Source organism: Crocuta crocuta, unplaced genomic scaffold (assembly GCF_008692635.1).
Source record: "Crocuta crocuta isolate KB4526 unplaced genomic scaffold, BGI_CrCroc_1.0 scaffold408, whole genome shotgun sequence".
NCBI classification, from domain to species: Eukaryota; Metazoa; Chordata; class Mammalia; order Carnivora; family Hyaenidae; genus Crocuta; species Crocuta crocuta.
The window spans coordinates 5232613-5249724 of NW_027527444.1; the positions used below are offsets into that span (position 1 = coordinate 5232613).

General features: G+C 52.9%; 1 protein-coding gene across 1 annotated transcript in view; it reads right to left on the bottom strand.

The window, feature by feature from the left end:
• PTPRN2 (protein tyrosine phosphatase receptor type N2) overlaps positions 1 to 17112 on the bottom strand; it is a 639986-nt gene that overhangs the window by 394014 nt on the left and 228860 nt on the right. The window contains exons 7-9 of the mRNA XM_077761727.1: positions 12719 to 12901; positions 11221 to 11261; positions 8248 to 8627 (exon numbers count right to left, since the gene is read on the bottom strand). Of these exons, the coding sequence (XP_077617853.1) occupies positions 8248 to 8627; positions 11221 to 11261; positions 12719 to 12901 (604 nt within the window). The remainder of the gene's footprint in view (positions 1 to 8247; positions 8628 to 11220; positions 11262 to 12718; positions 12902 to 17112) is intronic.

The window sequence follows — 17112 nt, forward strand, 5'->3', positions numbered from 1 at the left end:
CAAACCATGAGAGACTCTTGAATGCTGAGAACAAACTGAGGGCTGATGGGGGTGGGGAGAGGGGAAGGGGGGTGATGGGCATGGAGGAGGGCACTTGTGGGGATGAGCACTGGGTGTTGTATGGAAACCAACTTGACAATAAACTATTTGTAAAAATAAAAAATCAGAAATGGAAGAGGAGACATCACAACAGGCCATAAGAAACAACTACCAACAATTATATGCCAACAGCTGCACCGCCAAGAGGAAACGATGAATCCCCAGAAACACTCAACTGACCACACCTGAATCATAAAGAAATAAAACTCTGAGACCCCAGGAACAAGGGAATTAAACCAGCAAACAAGAACCTCCCAAGACCAGATGGCCCCACAGGTGAACTGTACCAAACATACAAAGAAGAATCAGTATCAATCTTTCTCAAACTCTTTCAAAAAGACAGAAGAGGAAGGAACGCTTCCAAGCTCACTGGACAAGGCCAGCATTACCCTGACACCAAAGCCAGACAAGGGCACCACAAGAAAAGAAAGTTATATTCCTGATGAAACACACATGCAAAATCTATGTTTAGCATAGATTTTGGCAAAACAATTTCAACAATACATCAAAAGGATCACACACCATGATCAAGTAGGATTTATTCCAAGGACACAAGGGTGGTTCTACATCTGCAAGTCCACCGACATGGCACACCACGTTCACAAGATGAAGGATAAAAAGTCACGATTATCTCAACAGAGGCAGGCAAAGCCCATGGCAGAATTCAACATCCATTCATGATAAGTACCCACAAAGTGGGTAGAGCGGGGCCAGCAGTGCAGCCCTTGCCAGAGCCCCACTGGTAGAACAGTCTGGGAGTCGCAGTGAACTGTCCAGGCCACTTCAAAGCACAGACGACTTGCAGGTCAGCCTCACAGTGCAGAGAGAGCAAGGAGAGGGAACAGAGTTGAGGGAATGGCCCAGTGGCCAGCACAACTGCCAGCCAGTGTCCCTCCATCCACTGTGCCCACCTCCCATCGTCTCGTCTCCACTCAGCAGCAGAGGGACGTGGGAGAATGGGATCCTGACCACAGCACCTGCCTGCTGAGTGCTCCCCAGTGGTGTCCCATGTCTGTTTGGAGCAAGGACCCAAACCCTTGTTGGGGCCCTGAGGCCTCTCCAGTCTCTCCCACATTTACTGTCCTCACCTTCCCCCAGCCTTATTTCAGCTCCTCCAATGTCCACACCCCTCCTGATGCAGGTCCTTTGCATATGCTGTTCTCTTTGGAACATGATTTCCTTCCCACCCACCTACAGAGCTGCAAGTAACAGCTGTACAAGATGACCTAAAGCTTGAAAGGGACTCCTACATAATCAAAATCTAGGAGAATGTGCCAGAATTCAGTAACCCAGACCAGCTCTTCTGGTAAGACATCCTTTTTGTTTTTTTGTTTTTTAAGTCATCATCCCAAGTAAGCCAATACTCCACAACTGAGTTACATTAGGATGTAGCTACTGCTTCTCCACTATTCTTTTCCACTCTGCCTTTTCCTTCTGGCTTCACTTCCCATTTGCAGTTTATTTCCATTTTAACAGCTTAGCAAATCTCTTCTTTTCATATTTTTCTCCCTCATTCTTACTCCCTCCCATGTAGGAGTGATATTTACACTGCTTAACTCTGACAGATTGAAGTCAAGGTTAACTTATAAAGCAGATGACACTTTTCAAAAATCAATTGTCGTGGTTTGGCTCTGAAGGTCCCTGGGGGTTTCTACTATGGAATTTCACAACATCACCAAAGAGGAAAAGCAAAGCTTCCCCAACAATCCTAGAAATCTCATACCAAACCAGTCTGATGGAGATGTACAGATGTGACCACAGGGGTCAGTGAGGATGCAGAAATACGGATACAGATAGAGAGAGAGGTGACACAGCGGAGTGTGGGCATAAGGGAAGATCAAATGCAGCCATAGGTACAGGTGTACGTGGAGGTGGAGGAGTGGATGTGGGCTCACTGGGCATATACAGGGTGAGCCCATGTACATCTCTGGACATGGGTGTAAGTGCAGACGATACAGATATTGGCACAGATCAATGATAAAGATGCAGGTATAGATGTAGACACACAAACATGCATAGAGATGGATACAGACAGATACAGACACAGGCAGATGAGGCCGACACAGTGTAGACCTGTGGTGCACAAGCAGACATAGTTGTGGAGACGGGCATTTATGGAGACCCTCTTGCATTTCGAGCCCCTTGACTGATCTGCAGAGCCAATCTGTGGGAGTCAGACTCTTAGGACAAGCACGGAGCACACAGAGCACTAAAGGCCCAGCTTCCAGGCTTGACCAGAGTGGGCTGGGCCTTTCCAGTATTTCCTTCTCCTCCCTGCCGTCCCCCCGCCCAACCCCACGCTTTGCCACAACAGAAAGCATCAGATGTGGGAAGGGCACTTGCCACGGTCTGCGACCACTAAAGAGCCCCTTCCAGGCACAGCATCATCTCTTCTGACATCTTCCAGGTGGCTAGACATGGCCAAGGCAACTCAAAGGCCACTGGGTCAAAGAGGCACTGAAATTGTTTTTCATGCCCACCATATTCTCACTTTCACAGTATTTTCTCACTTTGCCTACCACAATAGCTGGGGGCAGACAAGTCTGAAACTCCCTTCAGTACTAGAATTCCAGCCAATAACAGACATCGAAACCTGACACATTGCTCTAAGCTCAACAACGAGATGAGAGTGGGCCCACAGAGTGAGAAGCATCAGGGACTGCACAGCCAGTGTAAGGTGCGCATCTTACCGGGATCCTGAGTCAAAACACCAATGAACAATCAAAGTTCTGACGTGGACGTGGCAACGGGGCTGACCACAGGCTCGATATCCGACGCTAAGGAAGTACAGTATGTTAAAAAAAATCCTTGTATTATAAAGTAATTTCACAAAATGTTTCCCAGAGAATATAAATGGGGTTGTTTGAAAGCAGCATGAGTAAATGGGGGTGTGGATGGGACAAGGTTGGGCCTGGGTCATTATCTCTGTGTATGTTTGAAATCCTGCATTAGAAAGAGCAAGACAAAAATCCATCCATTGTCTCATGACAAATATGAAACTCAACAGCCAGGGAAGCCTGTTGGATGAGGGACAAGCCAGGCCTGTGGGCCGAAGGCCTTGGGGACGTGGTAGGCGGATCCTAGGACAGCGGCCTGGGCACCTGCAGCCCGGCCGTCAGAGCCCTTCCTGAGGGCAGGGCAGGGCGGTGGCGTCTCTGACACCCATGTCAGGAGAAGCCCCTAAGCGGAGACTGCCCTGGGAAGCAAACGCCGTACTGCCAGTTGGTTTAAAGAACGCACTGTGACCCTGGCCTGTGGTGCATGCAGTCCGCCCCTCACGCTGCCTGGGAAGCCTTCACACGGCTTAGCTCCATTTTCCCAGAACTTTCGAAAAGCCCCCTGCTGGTGATTTCTGGACTAGCTGGTAAGCTGATGTTTCAGCTGCTCCAGAGACACCCCCCGCCCCCCGCAGCCCCTCCCGGGAGCAGCGCTGTCAGCTGCGTGTGACACGGTGACATCAGGGGTTGTCCGGTGGCCTCACCGCTCGGGAGGTGCTGGTGCCACCCCAGGCACGGGCCCTTGGAGAAGGTGCTGTGGCACCGTGTGGAGCAGGCGGGGGCGTGGAGGCAGTCCTGGGGCACAGCGTCTTCGAGGACAAGAAGGCTGGGGTGTTTCAGGAAGAAGAGAGTGATCTCGGATCACCCGTGTCCTGGGAAGGGCTGGACTGGGGAGCGCCGGGCAGAGCTATGAGAGCGAGGGCGGGTACCCGGAAGTTGCTGAGTTAGGGCAGGTGCAGTTTTGTGGCAGGAGGAGGCATGAGCTGGGGGTCAGGATGAGAAGTTTATAGGAGAAACCAGGGCTCCGAGAGTAGTTAATTCACAGGCTTGAGGACCCGCTCAGTCGAAGCCATTGGCACCTTCTCTGGATAAAGCTGATGCCGAGTTCTGGGGCCCCCACATTCTGGGGATCCCATGTTCTGGGGCCCCCACATTCTGGGACCCCCTGTGCACCTGTACATGCCTCCCTCATTTGAACTTTAAAATGACCCATCACTTACACTGAGACCTTTGCTGCACAGAGACCCGTGCACATAGCAGGTGCCCAGTAAGCGTGTGCTGACCGGGCACCGATCCCACACAAGCCAGAACAGGGCCACCATCTGGGGCTCGGAGACTGCCGTTTGCCCTTCTTTTCAAGGGCACTCCCTGCAACTATCACCTACACAGCCGGGGATTTTAGGTTTGGGACTTGGTCTCCTGGTTCTCCGGCTGAACAAGAGTGACCCTCTGCACTCACGGCTACATCCCCCACCAAGCTCCCTCAGACGACAAGGATCGCGCCACATTGCACGGTCTTCTGAGACAAACCAACGGGGACTCGTCACGTGCGGGAGAGACCCCGGAGAAGACGGCAGCTACGTGTCTGGAACACAAGGTTGGACCACATCATTGGGGGCGTGGTCTGAAGCCGGAGCAGAATGAACAAAACCCGCAGACAGCGGCACCACGGAATCCGTCCACAACACCGTTAAGATTCCTTTTCTCCAACAAGGAGGAATAAACAGGAAACAATACCAGTCCCCAGGCCTTCGGCGCATCCTCGCCTGCGTTCCAGACGAGCACCACGGGCCCCAGGGCCCTGGCTCAGCTCTGCGGGGCTCGGCGGGCAGCCAGGGGTCCCTGTGCAGGCGGGGAGGACCCTCCCTCTGCCACCATGTCGCTCCAAGCACGTGGGTTGTTACACGTGGGAGCTGGTGGCGGGAAAAGCAGTGTCCTCCCAGGAAGGCTCTAAGCGGACCGGGTGGAGTGAGGGCCCGTTCCAGGCGTGAGGCGTTCCCCGGCGGGGGCCGGAGAGCAGAGCAGGTGCGCCGGGGCTCGGCGGTCCTCACGCAAGCCGCCCACTGCCCGTGCGGCAGCCCCGTCCTCCGTGCGCCGCTGTCTCCCCACCAGCCTGGGGGCTGCTCGGCCTCCGGTGCGCTCGCTTCCCCAAAGCCGGTCTCCTAAGGTGTCCTTCCGCAGGGACACACCCCGAACGGCAGGGCGTTTATGAGACACACACGCCAGCAGAGCCACGTGCTCCTAAGCATTTATTCACCAGACGTGAAGCACAGCGTCGTCTCCGCTGAGACACAAACGGGTGCCTTGGGCTCAAATTCCCCTTCCGTGTGTCCTCTCTTCCAAACCTGGGACGCTTGGAAACTCACCCTCGGAGGAAGGGACGCGAGTCCTGACCTTTCTCCAGTCTCGAACGTCCGCCCAGGGAGTAAAGAGGGTGAAGATACAAACGGCAAAGGACGAAATGGCCGCCTGCCCATCAGAGAACGCAGGAGAGAGAGGAGAGCGAGGCTACGCCCCGGCGCACGTCTGAACGGAGGACGCAGCAGTGAGGAGCCGGGCGAGTTATGGGTCACGTTCTTCTTACGGGACAATCACGCATACAGACGCCCTTAGTCTTTTAAGAATGGCATCAGATTCTTGTCAATTAATAGCTCGTCTATTAAGGCTTAAGCTGAGATCTGGTGAAATCTTGCCCTAGAGAATCCCAAATTACCAATTAATCTGATAAGAGAGGCGGAAATCTCAATCTCCCCCTGCCGAAGGGAGGGAGCGTAATCCCGTGGTGACAAACAGAAAGAACTATTGATATAAAGCTGTTTTATCTGCACTATATGTCTCCCATCCAACTGAGGCAGCAAAAGAAAGAGGGAAATGGGCCGCGATAATGATTTTGTCTTTGACCCGTGCTTGCAGCAGGTAAACGCTCAAGTCCCAAAGGTCTGGCCCAGGAAAGCTCCACAGGAAAATAAACTGTGAATGCAAAGAAAAATCCGGCCCTGACAGTGGCTTTGTTTTCTGCTGGCAAGTCGGAGAGGGAGAGGCAGCACTGGCCTCTCTCCATCTCGCACGCACCACGCCATTTCCCCCCGGGGTCACCCTGAGGCAGAGGACGGTGGCAGGGAAGGTCTCGCTCTACAGGCCGCCGTCCGCTGTTCACGGGGACACAAGGCTGCTGCTCGGAAGAGCCGTTCCAAGGACAAGAGTGCCTTTCCCAGCCCTGCCGGGGCTCGTCCACCCCCTTGTGCTGCAGCTGAGGCCCCGGGCCCCACACACGGGAGGGCAGCCTTCCCTGCGAGCAGCCCCACCTCACGCCCGGAACGAGCCCTCACTCCACCCGGTCCTGCCAGCAGGAAGGTCCCAGCACAGCCGTGCAGGAGCCAGTGGTCATCATGCACACACGTGCACACGACACACACACGACACCCAGATACACACACATGAATACGGACAATACACACGCCCATGTGCACACGACACACACGCAACACACAGATATACACAGATGAATACAGACAAGCACAGACACATGTGCACACACCCACATATGCACACGACACACACGCAACACAGATACACACAGATGAATACAGACAACCCGCACAGACATGTGGGCACACATCCACGTGTACACACACATGCACACGACATACAGATGCACACAGATGAATACAGACAACACGTGCACACACACGTGCACACAACATACAAATACACACACACACAGAGCAATGTTTCCCAAGGGAGGGAAAACTCGACATAACAGATTTTGACGATCTAGAATAAGTAACTGCCATCCAAACGGTTTGCTTTCCAAAGGAATTGAGGAGGTGCCCTGCCTTTGCTTGAGCAGCGCAGAGTCGAGCCCTCAGCAGGGTGTCCTGTTCAAGTGCCCATCTCTGCTTCTCTTTAAGACGATTCTAGAAGCCGTGACCCCGAGGCCCCTTCCAGCACACACAGCCTGGCCAGATGGCACAGGAGCCCATCCAGGCAGAGGGCAGAAATGGGAGGCCACCTCTCACTCGTTTTCTACTTGAGAAAACGAGTCGGTATTTCAGTGCAAGCTTGAAGTGTCAGCTGCTGGGGGCTCCTCTAAAACCACAAGTAAAAGCACCATCTACAGCTCAAGAGTCTCAGGTTTTAAGCTGGCTTTGATTCGTGCTCTGTGGTTTGAGCTCGAGACAAAATACCTTCTCCCCACCCTGTTACACAACTACTGCAAACTGACGGAATTTGCTATCCACAGGGTAGCAACTCCTGACACCCGCTGGTGGGGNGTCCAGGCAGAGGGCAGAAATGGGAGGCCACCTCTCACAAAGTACTTGAGAAAACGAGTCGGTATTTCAGTGCAAGCTTGAAGTGTCAGCTGCTGGGGGCTCCTCTAAAACCACAAGTAAAAGCACCATCTACAGCTCAAGAGTCTCAGGTTTTAAGCTGGCTTTGATTCGTGCTCTGTGGTTTGAGCTCGAGACAAAATACCTTCTCCCCACCCTGTTACACAACTACTGCAAACTGACGGAATTTGCTATCCACAGGGTAGCAACTCCTGACACCCGCTGGTGGGGTGAACTCTGTCGGGAGGTGCGGGCACAGAAAGTGGGGGTGCAGGAACTGCGTGAGAACCGGCGCGGACCGTGAGCTGCCCCCTCCACACTGCGTGTAACCACAGAAATGCAGGCAACTTCCGAACTAATAATGAAGAAATGCCTGAAGAGTGAACACTATAATGCAACAGCAAAATCATACGTGGGCATGACTACACACACATCTGCACACACGTGTGCACGTGGGCAGCCATGTGCTTCCATTGCTTGAAGAAGACACAATGGTTTTACAAAGCACAGCATCAAAAGCCAGAGTCATTGGTGTGATGACGTGAAAATGGGGCGGCCCACGTGCCGTCCGCCGGGTACACACTGTGGGCGCAGGGTCCCTCAATATGTGCAGGTCAGAATGGGGAGAGGGCCGAGCAGCCTGTCCCTGAGGCCCCTTCCCCTCTGAGGGAGGACTGTCCCAATACTGTCCCTGGACTGCTTTTCTGGACTTTCAACCGGCATAGAGGCCTTGGAGGTGCAGACCCTCGTCACCTGCTCCCTGGGGGCCACCGCGTCCCCGTGCCCCGCGCTCTGGGCTGCAGGTCGGAGGCTGGGGCCACAGAGCTGAAGGGCTCTGTTTTGTGGAAAACGGTCCCCAAGCTCAGGCTCCTGGGTCAGGAACTGGGTGACAGACAGGCTGGCTGCCGGCTGGCCTCCCGCCCCCCAGGCACCAGGAATGCCTCCTCGCGTGTCTCCGGGTGAAGACAGGCCAGGGTGAGGGCACCCCCGCTCCTCCCACCCGACAGGCACCGGGGGCCAGACACCGACCCTCTACTCACTCAGTCCCGGTCACGATGTAGCCATGGTCCTCCTGGGCAGGCTGGACCTCCAGCCGCAGGCCTTCCCCGGCACGTCCCTGGGCTCCGGCCGCGAGGCGGGCATCTTCCGGCGAGGGCCGGGGAACCCGGGGCTGGAACTCGCCAAAGCCACGCATCCCGGGCGCCGCGGGAGGCGGCCTCTGCAGCCGCTCCTTGGAGTAGGTCTGACTCCTCACGTCCTCCACCCCGGCGCTCTCCTCCTCCCAAGTCGCAGGGGTCTCGGGGGCCTCCGACTTCTTTGCCTCCATTTTGAAGGGCTCCGTAGGAGGCAGGATGGCAGGAGAGAGGTGGGAGCCAGGATCCTGCAGGCGGTCCCCAAGTTCAAGGCTCGAACGACTGACCTGGCAGAAAGGAGGCTCCGTGAGATGAAGTGTAGGGGTGGGTGGGCAGCCTCAGGGGGAGGGGTAGCACCATCACAGCTGCGCTCAGAATCACATCCAGGCAAGACACGGTCCGCTGGGGGCGGGGGCGGGGGGTGACCAGGGCCTTGCACACCAGCACCGCTCACAGCACATCTGTCTCTGGTTCACTTTCTCTGTCTTGGTCTCTTCCTCTCTGGTCCCATCTGTGTCTCTCTGTCTCTGTCTCTGTCTCTGGTAGTTCTCTCTCTTTCACATACACATACACCTTCCTAAAGAATCTGCCGTTACGAAATCAGTGTAGGTGTCTGGCATCTGAATTTTTAAAAAGAGCACATGTGGATTCCGAGACCCCAGCCTACCCCTCTGGAAACTATGGGCCTCTGACGGTAACAGTGCTATTTGCATTTGCAGAGCTCTTACGATGCACCAACCTCCGTCTCAGACATCTGGTCCAATCAGCTCCCGAGTCCTCACGATGCCCTGTGAGTCAGGACCTGTCACGCTCGCCCCCATTTCACAGGGAAGTAGAGACAGCAGGACTAAGCTGTCACGGGGACATGTAACTGTACCCTCACAACATCTGGGGGGGCCTGGGTCCTCTTATGCACAGGCTCGCCCACCCTGACCCCCGTTTCCTGGACAGGAAGGCCCTCAGAACCACTTAATTGACATCTCGACAGATGAACATTATCTTCCACACTCAGCGCTGATTACATGCCAGACACTGTGCTCAACGCTCTGTGCACGTTCTCTCATTTAATCGTCACCCAACCTGGGAGTACAGTCCGAGTCTCATCTCCCGTCTGTAGACTCTGAGGCTTACAGCGGTTCACAATTTGCCCGAGATCACCAAGGCACTGACTGGCAGATCGAGAATTTGAGCACAGCCCTAACTGATGTCAGAGCTGCCGCCACTGGGCCACCCTGCCCTCTCAGACTCCAGCCTGCTGCCAAGGGAAGTGAATGGCCACTCCCGCTGCTGGCACACAAGGAGTCAGAGCACGCCTAGGGCACCTCCTACCGCGTACGAGAGCAGGAGACCCATGCTCATTCTGCAAGGTATCTCCTTTTTCCCCACAAAATGACCTCTCCCGTATTATACTAGACGGAAAGGGGGCAGTGGATTTACTTTACATTCCTATTCTCTCCTTAACTAAAAACTGTACATAATTTTTTTCCTTTTGTGTTTTGAAATATTTAAAGAAAAAAGTATTTTGGTAAAAACATTTGCTCAAATTTGGATCCTGAATGGTGATAATACATAGTATTTCAGTTACCAAGTAGGGATGGAGCACTCTCCTCAGCCTTTTGAAGGGAAGAGAATGATGTTTTTGCTTAAACTGCATTCCGTGAGAAGAGGAAACAAAAGATGCTAATAAATCAGAGCTCAGAAAATACAACACTCAAAAGCCCTTTGGAAAAAATTGCTTGAAAACATACCCCAAGTAACAGAGCAATGAATCAAAATTCAACTTGTTTGGGATGGAAACGTAGGGGTATAAGGACCCTGGGGTCTTCACAGAGTCAATGTGGACTGACGTGTGTGCTGGGGAGACCCAGCAGCCTTGGCTTTGGCCAAGCTCGGCCACTGCTGTAAACTTCCCACCCTCCCCAAGTCAAGAAACATGTTCTTAGGCCCACGTCTCCCTCCTCAACTGACACAAACTATCCCCCATTTCTGATGGACATTTAAGAGAACTGTGGATATTTTCTTCTGTTACTTGCTAACAGGCATTGAACCAAAAACCACTGAGATAATCTGGAAAGAGAAGTACTAACCAAAAATTTTTTTTCACTGTAGAGAAAAAAAAACAACAGAACCACATATCACTGTCATGGCTTACGCACTGATTTTCTGCATCCTTACTTGTACTAATGAGCAAACGTTCTTAGATAGGAACTCCTCGGTGAGTGGGTGTACCTGTGACTAAGCCCTTTCTCAGACTGCCTTCCCGACCAGCGCTGCCCAACAGAACCCTCCGGCAATGAGGGAAAAGTTCTGTCTGCACCATCCAACCCACTCATTACAAAGCAGCACTTGAAATGTGGCTAGCACAACTCAGGAACTGAATTTTTTATTTACTTAATTTTAATGAATTTAAACTTAAATTTAAATAGCCACCATGTGGCTGGCAGCTACCACGTTAGACAGTGCAGGCCTAAACGGTCCAGAGCCTGTGGAGGTCCCGCTACAGGAAGCTCAGGGATTAGTGCACACAAGACAATGTGAAGGACATAAAGCAGGCATTTGATGTAATCAGTCCAAGTAGGAAAATTCTAAGGAATATTAATTTTCTTATTTGTACTAACCATATTTATCATATTCCTACAATGGGTATTAGTAAATAATCTGAAAATAGATATTAGTATATATCAAAATATACACAATTTTGTTTGTATTCTTCATACTTTTTCCCAGTTTGGGGATCATGAGAGTTTTTCCACCCTTTTCTGAAAAAAACAAACAAAAAACCCTTTGTATTCACACATGTTCCCAAACCCTGAACGGAGAGATTACCAGCCCAGCTCTAGACCTGAGGTGAAGCAAGCACGCAGAGACAGTCCATCTCACCTCTTCATAAACTCCGCCTCCACCGCCCGGCACTCTGTCACCTGCGGAAGACACAGCATTATCAGAAGCCTTTAAGAATGTCATCACAGGTGATGCCCACACCAAAGGACCAGAGAGTCCTTCACAGAAGATCGGGCATAATGATGTCAGCCTAATTTCTACTATAAAGTAGACTTTTTCTATTCATTGTACAACATTAGCTTTCCGCAAGCTTCACGGAAGAGGAGGGGTGTCCCAGCTAAACACAGACGTGCAGTACAAATTGCATTACCAGCCTTGTGGGTCTGTGTGTCGTCCTCAGAGGTAGACTGCAGCAAGAACACAAGTGGCAACAGCACTTAGTAGTCACAGAAAAGCAAAGAAAGGCGTCTACACTAAAGCACCTCACGTGGAGGTGGCTTCAGAGCTCATTACTTTCTGGCAATAGTCGTTTCTCTAAACACCCTACCGGCAATGCCCGACGGTGCATAACCGGGGAGCTCGTGAAGCCCCAGAGTCCAGGCACCTTCTAGACCCCTCCCCACCCTCAGAAAGGCAGCTGCTGCCTTATTCGCAGGCTGCCTAACGCCAGCCTCGTCCTGCCGGCGCTGTGGAGCTCGGATTCCTGCCTCCTGGCACAACCCACAGAGCACAGACACGTGCACCTCTTCACTCGCTCTCGAGAAGCAGTCAGGCACAGATAAGGCCGATCATCAGGGGAGGCAAAGCCTGTCCTGCTCAGCCCTTAGCCCGAGGGTTCCAGCTGCGGTGCGTGTGCATGCATATGTGTACACACACACGTGTGCATGCATGTGTGGTGTATGTGTGCATGTGAGTGTGGGCGTGTGCACATATGTGAGTGCGCCTGTGTGGGCATGAGTGTATGTGTGTGGTGCACATGTATGTGTGCGTGCATGTGAGTGCATGTGTATTGTGTGTGTGCACGTGCGTGTGCATATGTGTGCACACACATGCACGTGCACTGGGAGGGTGGGGGTATCTGTGCTCTCTCCCTGGTGCAGCCTCAGAGGGTGGCTGTGAGCCTCAAGCAGACATTTGAATGAAGCCTTTTTGCTGTATTATTCAAATATTTGACTCTGTTCACCCACACAATCCAAACAAAAACACTTTTTATCAGTCCCGTTTTTTTCTAACTCGGAACCTCAGCACAGAGAGCAATTGCCTTTCCACATAATTGCTCCGGTAGGGCTTAGCCCGTTAAGAAAGCTTTTAGAGGCAAAAGTTCAAACAGAGAAAAATCGTTACTCCAAATCCACATCTCCTCAGCAGAAGGAACGTTTAACGGCCTGGTGGGGCCAGGCCTCTGCACCCCCCATCCCGCCCCACGACCCCACAAGCTTGAGCCCGGGGCTGGGGGGCTCACCTGGCACGCCTGCACCCCCATCCCGCCCCACGACCCCACAAGCCTGAGCCCGGGGCTGGGGGGCTCACCTGGCACGCCTGCACCCCCATCCCGCCCCACGACCCCACAAGCCTGAGCCCGGGACTGGGGGCTCACCTGGCACGCCTGCACCTGGCTGGCCAACGCTGGGCTCTCTCGGCTCTCCTGTGGCTCCTTTCTCGACACCTCGCGGCTCCCCTTCTGCCTCCACAGCCTGCACGGCGGAGGCGATCACCCGGGCCATCTCGTCGAGGTCCGGCTGCTGTCCTAGGTCCTTCAATAGGCTCTGGATAAGCGTTTCTGGGGGGCACACACAGGAGCAAGCACAGGAGACACCAAGGAGGAGCGGTCAGCGCTGGGACGAGGGGATGAGCGAGCGATCCCACAGGGCCCAGCAGGCCCCCAGCAGGCGCGGCAGAGCAGCGGGGCTCCAAGCGGAGCAGTGCCAGCTGTGTAAGTGAAGAGCACGGTGTCTGCGATTCAGAACTCACTGCTCGGGCCTGGCAGCAGACTGGACGGTGGGGAGCAAGGGGTCAGTGAGTCTCCGGAGAGACAACAGAAACTGCTATTCTCTGAAGAACAGAGTAAAAATTGAAAAAGACTGAGTGGAACCTCAGTGACCTTCAGAGCCACCTTAGGCACGACAGAAGGAAAGGGGAGAGAGAAGGACCGAAAAACCTCAAGGGGAAGGAAAAACCCTCCAGCAATTTCCCAAAATTGGTGAAAAGCATTAACTTTGAAAGCCAAGGCACCCAGCAAACCCCAAGAGCAATCCCAAGAGAGCCACTCAGAGGCATCTCCTGGAAAAGTCAAGGTCAAGATGACCCCCAACGGCCCCCAGAGGCTACGACGCGACGAGACGCAGGCAGCAGCTGACTCGACGCAAAGGAGGGTACGAGACACAGTGCAGGTCTGGTAAGAATGATGTCTTTGCATAATTGTAATTAAGTATTTGATAACATACATAGGAAGGACGTATTTGAAGCGTTAAAGAGAAAACTCGTAATTCAGAAGTCTACATCCAGGGAAGCTACCCTTCCAGCACGAGGGTGACGGAAAGACGTGTCCCTACCATCCACGGAGCCAAGCTAATCTGTCGCCAGCAGACCTTCAGGACAGGAAACACTGAGGGGACGGCACCAACCGGAAACGCGGGCCTGGGAGAAGCACCGGAGTCTCCCGGAAGGGTGGCGGGGTGCACAGTCTCCTCCTGATTCCTGTCATTCCAGAAAGAGGTAATCATGCTGAATGCGGGGTTTATAAAACACGTGACGGGAAGCACATGACGCAGAGGGTGACCATGACTGCACTGTTGTAAGGTTACGACCACACACACATCTTACGGGAGGCGTCCCGACAACTCTAAGTAGACTATTTTCTTTTTTAATTTTTTATTAAATGTTTTATTTATTTCTAGGAGAGAGAGAGAGAGAGAGAGAGACAGCGTGAGCAGGGGAGGGTCAGAGAGAGAGGGAGACACAGACTCTGAAACAGGCTGGCAGTCAGCACAGAGCCCGATGCGGGGCTCGAACCCACGAACTGCGAGATCATGACCTAAGCGAAAGTCGGACGCTTAGCCGACTAAGCCACCCAGGTGCCCCTAAGTAGACTATTTTCAACAAAGCTGCCTTCATTCAAAGGCACTTCAATGGAGGAAGAGAAATATTTTTTCAAAAGCTGATCAAACAAAAAGCTCTGACATAACGCTTTTATCCAAAACATACATTTAAAAACTCCTATAACATCAATAATAATAATAATAATAATAATAAAGGGACAAGCCAATAAAAATAAAGGGGTTGAACAGAAACTTCAGAAAACATAGAAATGGCCAGCAAGCACATGGAAGAGTGTCAGCACCGTTCGTAATCATGGAAAGACTAACTAAAACCACGGTCAGCATATTTCGTGCCTGCGAATATGACTCAACTTTAAAAGACTGAGAACAAATTCTGGGGAGGAAATGGAGCAACATCCCTGGGGGGCGTATAAGGCTTTACAGCTCCCAGGAGACCCTGTGGCATTTACTTATACAGAGAATATGCCCCTTCCATGTACCTAGAAAATGTGGCCAAAAACCTATCTCCATGAAAGATGCATATAAGAGTGTGTTTAGCAGCCTTATTCATAACAGCCACACAAACAAAAAACCTCTAAAGTCCAAAGTCCATCAACAGGAGAACAGATGAACTATCTGTCGTTTATCTGCACGAACAACAATGAACCACAGCCACGTGCACAAATATGGAGGAACCCAAAGGGGAATCTGTTGAGTGAAAGAAGTCAGTCACGTGGTTCTCTCAGTCGGAGGTGAGTCCAGGACCGGGTGGGGCCGATGCAGGGAAGGGGGGCTGGGGCAGACTGGGGGCAGGAAGACTCCCTGGGATGATGGGGATGTCTAATGGCACGTTGGTTGCCCGTGCACACGTGTCAGCACACTCATCTGTACACTCGGCATCCACGCACTTCGTAATACCTAAGTCTCAGTAACCACAACGCTTGACGGAGTCGTGTTTCTGACGTGGAGGGTGCCCTGGCTTTGTTCCTGAGTAATTAGTGCTGCTTAGATGTGTCACTGGTTCCTAAGCGAAGGTTCACGCCAGATGGTTATTCTCAGGACTTTGCTCCCTAAGAACGGTGACACGTGAGAGCTCACACTCTCCATGGCCTCACTCAGCAATCCTCTGAACTAAGTTGGGTGGGGATTATTTCCCACTTCCTACAAATTAGGAAATTTAGGCTTTTTGTATTTTTTAACATTTCCATCATTGGGAACTAAACCAGAGCTGCACACTTAATTTCCGGCAGCATTTTCCCTCTCTTGCCTCCTTCTCGGCACTCATTCAGCGGCCCCCTGCCCTCACACCAACACGGAAGCCAGGCGTCTGCTCTGAAAGGTCCCTTTCAGAAAGAAGAGAGTCCACGGGGACCCCAAATCCACTCCACAGCCTGTCCTTCCATCACAGCGACAACAAGGGAATCCTTACAGAAACCGCATCTCGAGAACCCTGCAGTTTTCACCACGTGCAGACCCGACCACTTGTGCAACACAGGGACAGACGGACGCAGGGCACAGGGCGTTGAGGGAGCGGCGGGCACAGCAGCTGGCCCAGGAGGGAGGAAAGAGCACAGAGGCCTCCCCCGTGGAGGTGGTCAGGAGCACAGGGCCAGGCCGTGTCTGCTTTCTGCGTGGACCGGTCAGCACAGGCAACTGCCCGATGTCGGCCGTGAACCCCACTGCTGGGGGCAGGGGCTTCCTGTCCACTTTCTCAGCCACATAATTCGGGAATCTGCAGGGGTTTTCTCCTTTCTTGGCAGTAGCTGTGGCCGAGACTTTGGTTTCTAAGAGTGCACTTAAAATTCTCATCGGTCACTATGTTGGTCCCTATCGTGTTCCCCCGGGGGCTGCCGAGCCAGACTCTCATGAAGGAGAGTTGACTCCTTCCTGGGGGGTGGGCGGTTGGGATCGTGCACTCTGCCACTTGGGAGAAAGAGCGCTACACGTGGCCAGGACTGCTTCCGGGAGCCGAGAGCTGACGGGCGGCACACACGGCTCCCAGCTGGCACCCCAGGGTGCGGTCAGCCAAGCCCCTTACTCTTCCTGGTGCGCAGTTCCCTTCCGTGTAAAACGGGGACAAGTGAGCCAGGCCTGTGAATCACTTACCCGGGTCGGCACCACGAGTGAGTGACATCTCTAAGTATGACCGTGACAAGGAGCTGACAGTCATGAGTCCCGCAGCCCCCACTGCTTTTCACCCCTCACACCCCACTGTAAACACAGAGGCCGGGGCGTCTGTGCTGAGCTCTGGCTACGGTTCAGCGTCTTCGCAAGCAACAAGCAGAGAACACACTGTCGGTGCCCCAGAACGCTTGGCTGTGCCAGGCGATGCTGCCTCCTGGCTGGTTCAACATTCACTTTGAGGTTATGCTTTGTGAGCCGGTTCTTTGCCAAAGTCTTAACGTACATATAAAAACATGTGAAACTCAGTTATTAAAGTCCGACCCCAGGCTCCGTCCATCCACTCTCNCCATTCACCTAGTCACTTCACTAACTGGTACTGGGCACCCCTTGTGTTCGGGACCTGGGAACAGGAATCACCATGAGGAAGGACAGAGAATTAAAGGCACGGTTGCTTCAGAGCTACAACAGGATTCACACGCACAGCCAGAGGGACTTGACGACTGGACAGTATTAAGCAAACTCAACATATGGGACAGACCAACTGTAGAGGCCCTACAAGAACTTCAAATGACAGCATGACTCAAAAAGTGATCCCGTTCGGGGCGCCTGGGTGGCTTAGTCGGCTAAGCGTCCGACTTTCGCTTGGGTCATGATCTCGCGGTTCGTGGGTTCGAGCCCCGCGTCGGGCTCTGTGCTGACTGCCAGCTCAGAGCCTGGAGCCTGTTTCAGTCTGTGACTCCCTCTCTCTCTGACCCTCCCCTGCTCACGCTGTCTCTCTCTCTCCTAGAAATAAATAAAACATTAAAAAAAATTAAAAAAAAAAAAAGTG